Raw genomic sequence first — 7,915 nt, 5'->3', positions numbered from 1 at the left:
TGTGTGTATGTACATGTACCTGTGCATGGGTATGTATGTGAGTGTGTATATGTGTGTGCATGTGTGTGTACCATAACAAAATAAGGCGACATAATGCAAAATAGTCAGTTCTTCTAATTTGGTTCATGCCTTCTACCCCCAAACCACATTTAAATGCTGGCTTTCTGCTCACTACTTCTAATGACACATCAAGGATGCTAATAGATTACAAAATAAGAAATTAATTCCTTGCCTTCGACTCCTACATGCTGCTCTGATTTATTACTTGATATTGACTAAGTGATCTGATTTCCCTCAGATTCCATATTTGTATGTGTAAGCAGGCATGGTGACAACGACAATAGTGCCTATGTATTCGATGACCATAGTCTGGATGTACTGCAGAGTACAGCACACCTAAATGCACAGTTCACACATACTGATAGAACATGCATTGAGTCTATGACAGCAGATCTTTCTCTGGTGGTGGACGTGCTCTCATCAGGAGTTTATTACTTCTCAGGCATCTTGATTTTAGGGACCTGCAATGCAGTTTGTGCCGAGAAGGAGCTGTGTGTGCAGGCACGTGCGCATGTGTGCAAAATGTTCACAGTGGCTAGTAGCTACTACACTGAACAGTGTCAAAATATAGGAGTAAAAATGACAAATCTTCATTATGGAGTGTTGATGAACATCTGGAAAGTGTCCAGTCGACACCAATATTGTACTTGATAGGCTAATGATTAATTCTCCTCTCATCATCCCTTGATGCCAAGTTTCTCATTTTCGTCTTTATAAAAGACACATGGCATGAGGAAAAACAGGTGGGAAAGCAAATTAGACCCTGGCAGTCTGTACCAGGTGATTTATTTCTTGTCAAGGGTTTGTTCTAATCTCCACTTCCACCCCCGTCTCTCGGGAACTTCTTTATTTCCTTTGATCATTTCCTCTGGTTCCCAAGGTCTCTTCCTTCTGTTCCTTTAGTCAGTAATTATGAAGAACCCTGCCAGCTGGGGGGAAGGGGTCTTACTTATCATCATCTACAAAGTGAAGGGGATGGAGGATTTCACTTGTAGTGCTCACTTGCTTCCGAAATGTGCTTCAGAGGAGGACAGCTCTATCACAATATGGGGGGTTGGGGAAGTTTTGTCAGTAAAGTGAGTCACTCCAACAAGCTTACTGTTTCATGGAAATACCAAGATCCTTCTCAAAGTGTAATGATTCAGCAAGTTCAACATTATGAAAGTCTCGGGGATGATTTATGGTACAGCGATTTGCTTTTTTTTTTTAAGGCAGCCACAGGTCTCTTTCCCGAGGACCACCACTCACGCACAAAAATTACACAGTGCTAACGTGGAGCTTTCTTTATGTGTATGTGCAATGAATGTTCAGTCTTTGCTTTTTACCCTTCTCTGCAAACTTGTAGCAGAATGATGTCATGAAAAAAATAAGTTGTTTTTAATCTTCCTACCGTCTATGTTTTCTAGTTTTTGATACTAAAATCTGGTCTTGGCTTTAAACATTTCCTGGGCCACTTCAGTTTTCATTATCTCCTGTTCAGAATTCTGGCAGAATTAGTCTCTGAAATGCCAAAACACCTTTGTTTTTGGCCAGGGTCAGCCATCCATCCACATCTCTAGGATTTGATCAGCCACTTACTTACAAGACTGCTAATTCTTACGAATATCTGCCTTCAGGGAAGAATGCAAAGGCAGCTAAAAAGCTATATGGAGACTGTTGCTAAATCTCTCCACTCTTAAACATTTGTTTGAAATAGAACCTGTCGTATCTGCAGAGGTTTTTTTCATTTGGCTCCATAGAAAATTTTATAAATGGCAATAAACAAGCGGCTTTGACGAGAGGTGCTTTGGCCATGTAAATGCATCTTTGCAGAAAGCAAAAAGGCAGCGCTGAGCATTCAGTAGCATGGGAGGTGCGCTGAGCAAACAGCACAGTGCTGGGGAGACCAGAGTCTAAGTTCTGCTTCAGTAGCCATCTTAACATGGCTCCCCAGAATTAGACTATGCTCATAAACTTTACTGGCCAGCGTCCATGTGTGTATGGCCTGCTGGCCACCAGGAGGTGCTGTGCCAAGTGTCTGCACAAGGAAGCAGTGAAACAACAGATGTTGTAACCTGACTGATGGTGGGCAAGCAGCAGCCTCTTTGTAAGTGCTGGGAAGCATGAGGATTCTTGCAGCACGCATTATTTGCTCATGAAATCTACTGTGGAAGCAACTGCATCGGTGTTGCTCTGCTTGTGCCCTGCTGCTGTCCCCACAAAGCCAAATGTCCCCAGCCATGCACTTGAAGAAGGCATGCATAAATTTAAATTTTACCTTGCTTTCATACTAAGCCAAAGGGAAGAGAAAAAAACAATTTACTTATAACCATTTGCTTATAAAAATTATTTATAATTTTCACTTAATAAAACAACAAACATTAATAATAAATCTTATTTAAAACCCACCTCATAGAAAGGAATATTTAAAAAGGAAAGTACACAGAATAGACCAATGTCCTCGAAGGAAGTGAAACCAAACTTCAGAGATGGCCACTCACCTAACATTACCTCCTAGACATTTTTATTTTGGAATACAAATTTAAAGTTCTTATTCTTTTGACATAATATATGAGAAAGTGAGTGAACATGGTGCTTATGAACAGCTTATAAATATCGGCTCTCAAGAAGCTCAAATTTAACAATACACGTGAAAATAATTTGTGTTTACCACATCATCATACAGTGGTACTGATGGCACAAAACAACCCATGAATGCATGAATAATTTGTCAATCACAGGTAGGCATTCAAGATTATATTAAAATAGTAGGCCATGCTGCAGCAGTATTGTATTTTAAATTGCTGAATGGAAAAAGTAACATTTTGGTGATAAAGATTTAGAGCATAAATAGTTTCCAAATAAACACCAAGATACAAATTATTCTCAATGAAGTAAATTCATGATGTGTTTGTGGGTGTTTCAAGAATTCACTTTCAAATAATAAAAATCTTCACTAGAATAAGTGAACTATTTTTAGGTAGTCTTATTTCACTACATTTAATTCATTCTAAATGATTTTTCAAGGTATATCTTGGGCTTAAATAAGTACTGGATCACCAGCGTTTGGTATGATACCTAGCACATAGTATTAGATGCTTATTTAACAAAGAAACTACTAAGTGATAGCTATAACACTTTTCAAATAATTTTGATATGTAGTGATTTTTATGATTTGATATTTCAGAATTATATTACAAACAAATGAATATACTGATTATATGTATGTACATATGTATATATGTATACATACATACATATATATATACATATATATACATATACATATATATATATACATATACATATATATATAGTGTATGTGTGAACATGTTTGTGACCATGCACTCATGGTCTGTACCATGAAGCTTATCAATATACACTATGAAAAGCTGGTAATTAGACAATTGCCCAATCTAGGAGTAGATTTGAGAAAAAACAACTTCAGTTGATATAAAACTGATATATAAAATGAGACCAAGGTTCCTCTGTTCAGGGACCTGTTGATGGGAAATAGGGAGCTAACTGTCCCCATGGTTTCCGATGATGACATTCTAAGGTATCTCCAGATGTTCTATTTTTATTGAGTAGAAACACCTTTGAAGGACTTTCATAACCTTTTATAAACCACCAAGAAAAAGCCAGAAACCAGAAATGAAAACCCTCAAAACATGGTGCTCTGAAAGTGTCATAACTACCCACAAATTAACCAGATCAATCCATCCCATTTTAATCTGATTCAGCTAACATCCAGTACCAGATACTCTATGGGATTTGATTCTCATGTTTTATATTAAGCAGCAAATTAATTAAATACCGCATGGGCTACTTTCTGACTTTTTAGTTCCTGCTTTTGAGCTAACTGCACTATGAGTTACTGATGTCTTTCTATCCTGCTCCCTACAGAGCATATGAGAAGTCTCTACATTATGTTGGAACAGGCATGTGAATAACAAATGTCGTTTGGTACTGGATACGTGGGGAAGCTCCACTATTGTATTATAATGCTAATGCTCAGCAATAACATATACTCACAGCATCCCGAACACTGACTAATTTTCAGACGCCTGCACAATGTCAGAATGCCATTCTCTCTGGCGACTGTGCACAGAGAGCAGCAATTACAGAACTCACATTCAGCTTCGGCTTCCACCTTTAATTACTTTCATAATTCCTCTCAGCAGGTGAATGTAAGAGAAACAGCCATTCCAATTTATCTCTTCAACAAAGATGTCAAATTAATCCCCAGTTCCCAAATCCTTGCGTTGCTTTTACATACAACATGATTTTTTTTTGATTAGTCCTTTCTATAGCTAAAGGTTATATGGCATTGCCATTGTAATTAAACTTCCCAACTCTACGAGACACAATGGCCATTTAATTAAAACTTTCCCTTTAAGTATACACTAGATTACCTCAAGTTTCTCAGAGTTGGCAGGCCACCAAAATATATTTTGTCATCTGCTTTCAAGTCAAGACCAAAGTTGTTTCCAGAAGATGAAGTGGCTATGTTCTCCTCCTGGTTTGTATCGATGTCGACAATCGATATGTTGGCTGTAATAGAGATAGTAATTTTCCATTTAATTAACACAAGGTCTACCATAGCTATGCTCTTATTGACAACTGGAGATACATTCAGTCTAAAGTTTGAATAGACTTTAGTGTTCTCTCAACATGTGTATTATATATGTAAACTATTTAATGCACAACAATAGCATAAATACAGTACATTATTGAAACATTCACACCGAAGCATGGAAATAATGGTTTCCACACAAGGAAGGCAATCAGTGGAGACAAAAGAAAACAGCTTAGATGGCTATCAACAAACCACGAGACATGGTTTCTCATGCTAAAGAAAATGAGTATTGTGTTCACAGGGCTATCTAGCTAGAATGGATAATTAGAAATGCTTCAACTCTTAGCCTCTTCCTGTGAATTTCAGTCTCTTGAGAACTACTGAGGTTTCTGTTCATCTGCAAAGGGTTACTTCCTTGTATAAAACCATGACACATGCTCGTGGAGAGATGTGGATGTTTGGTTCCATGAGTCAGTGAGACCCACATCTAATGTAAAACACATTTTAGTCCGGGAGGCTGTGTCCTGAGTGATGTACTGTCCTTACTCCTAATTGCTTTTCTCTTAGATCCCAACGGATTTTCTTATGTGGAGAGTACTAGAACGTAGACCTAGAGAAGGAAGAAGAAAGAACGCACATCTCTGCTGAGACTGCATTGTTTAGAAAACAATATGGGAATTCTTATATCATGGGTTTTCCTCATTCATTTTTTAAAGGATCAGGGTAGGCTCCTTCTGAGTGATATGATTCCTGGGCATGCTCTATGCTTAGCTTAAACTTGCCCTTTAAGTACGTCATATGTTCGGGGTCCTTGATATACATTGAGACATCAGCTCATTCATGTGACAGGTTTTGCTTCTGCATCTTTGCCTCGTGGAAGATCTCAAAAAGTGTGAGTTTGGAAATTGGCTTTTAAACCAATTAGTTAGAAGGGAATCTCTAAATGTTCACTGTTTACAATGTTAGTTTCTTGCATGTCCCTGGTTCAAACACACATGATGTACACTGCATCAAACAGTATTAAACATATATCTTAATATTTGGTTGCCCAGATCTTTCAGTATGCTGATGTACTATGCAGTGCTCCAACTGAGGGTCACAGGAGAGGTATTACTCATTTTTTTGAACATGCAAGATTATTATGGTCTCTCCGTTTGTCATTATAATTGAGATTCTTTGGAAAACAAAGAAAAATAGCAAAGTACAAAATTTTGTTGTAGTCTACAGTGGTACTTAAAATCTATCTTAAATAAAATCAGTTACCATTAGCACATGAAAATACCCCCAAACCTATTAACACCTTAACACCTCAAAACCTTAAAATCATCTATCACTTTATCTATCTATCTATCTATCTATCTATCTATCTATCTATCTATCTATCTACCTATCTATCTATCTATCTATCTATCTATCTATCTATCTATCTATCTATCTATCTATCTTCCATCTCTTGGAGAAACCGGCACTCTGTGTATAGCTCTGACTGACCTGCAACTTGCTATTCAGATCAGACTTGCCTTGTACTCCCAGGGATCCTCCTGCCTCTCCCTCCTGAGGGCAGGATTAATTAATTACATATACCATCATACCAGGCAAAAGTCCACTTTTGTAAAAAGTGAAAAAATAAACCAAACTAGATAAACCACCCTAAAGAAACGACTGTCCCATTAAGATCTATTTAATAATTAATGTTCAAATTTTAATTAATTACATAAATTTCATATATTTAATTAATTACCTTTACACATAATTAGCTCTATATACACATACATCTTAGACCAGTCTGGAAGCTAAAGAGCTTCCACTCTAACAATTTGTTAAAGGATTATTATGGATTCCACATTTCTTTTGATGATGAAATTCCTTTGCTCCTATTTCCTGTCAGCATTCTAGGATAACCCAAATTCTTTTTCCTTTTTCTTTTATATAAGATTTTATGTAATCATGTCTAGAATATACTGTGTAACCAAGAATGACCTCCTTTAACTCTTAATCCTCTTGCCTCTAGTTCCATGTGCCACCATGCCCAGTTCTTCCTCTTTTGAGAAAATTATTTCATTTTCCTCTTTAACATTGGGCTTCTTGCAAAGATTAATTTCAGCTTTCTCTGATTATTTATCTCTGGCTCCCTTTCAAGGTCTCCATGTAACTCCTCTTTCGATATCTGTGGGCATCCAGGTGGTGGCGGGTTGTCTCAATCTGATTCGCTACTCAGTTTTTCTCACCCTTACTCATATTTGACCATCTTGACTGTGAAATGATTCCAGTTTCTTCGTCTCCTCTCTAGATTTCCATGACACTCACAACATCTAATTGCCTGCCATCTACACAGCTTCCCTAGGTTACTAAAGGCACCTTAAACACAATAAGTCTCAAATAGAGCTGACTATTTTTCAAAGAAAAATAAAAACACAGCTGTTGTCTCTCGATTTAGCAACCCTTTCAGTATCACTGACACAATCTTGTTATCCAAAAAAAAAAAAAGGGTTTATTCCAGATCTTGTTTTTCTAAGCTTATTGGGTATGAGATACTTGATATTGTTCAACTCCATTTTCCCTCTACATTCGCATTATTGACTTTAATTTTCTTCTTTTACCTGACCCTCTGAAGGTCTCAGTAGCAACCAAAATGGTCACAAACATACTGACCAAGTTCCTCTGGAAGAAATTTCAATGAAGCCCAGACGTGATCTTGTGGAAGAGTTAAATTCCTCTATGGCTAAAGCCATCTTCTGAGCTCACAGGCCTATGCAGAGACTCATCCTCTATCTCAGTATAATTCAGTAATTTTCTACCATCATTTATTCATTTTAGTCTGCCCATTTACTGACCGCTGATAGTGTGTCTGCTCACGTGTGTCTCGTAGCAACATTTCTATTGCGGAAGTAGAAGTTATGTGAGTAAAGATATTTGGGAAACTCCTAATTAAATGTCCATCCTGAACTACACAGGGTTCTTATGACCTGTGAGCACTGCGTCTCTCTTTTATGGGGATGAAGAATGCAGCAACCAGCTTCTGAAGTCTAACAATGGCTTTTGTCTACCCTAAGGAGTTTCTCCAAGCACCTCCTGTTCCAAGGAGAGGCCACTTCAAACTGGCACATCTATCTCTCCAGTGGCTCTACGGTTTGTACAGCATTCCTCTGAAATTTCTGCAGGTGCTCTCCACCTAGGCCAGCATTTCTCTGAAATTTCTGCAGGTGCTCTCCACCTAGGCCACTCTTTCACCTTTGCCTGTGTCTCAGGGGCCCTTCCTGGAGCTGATTTCTCCATCCAGAGTTCTATTCTGAGACT

General features: G+C 37.8%; 1 protein-coding gene across 1 annotated transcript in view; it reads right to left on the bottom strand.

Moving 5' to 3' along the window:
* Lama2 (laminin subunit alpha 2) overlaps positions 1-7,915 on the bottom strand; it is a 337,962-nt gene that overhangs the window by 41,041 nt on the left and 289,006 nt on the right. The window contains 2 exon segments of the mRNA XM_026786227.1: positions 2,318-2,329; positions 4,455-4,593. Of these exon segments, the coding sequence (XP_026642028.1) occupies positions 2,318-2,329; positions 4,455-4,593 (151 nt within the window).

Source organism: Microtus ochrogaster, linkage group LG4 (genome assembly GCF_000317375.1).
Source record: "Microtus ochrogaster isolate Prairie Vole_2 linkage group LG4, MicOch1.0, whole genome shotgun sequence".
Taxonomy (NCBI): Eukaryota; Metazoa; Chordata; class Mammalia; order Rodentia; family Cricetidae; genus Microtus; species Microtus ochrogaster.
The sequence above is the reverse complement of the archived record's forward strand: the minus strand, read 5'-3'. Positions and strand labels throughout refer to the sequence as shown.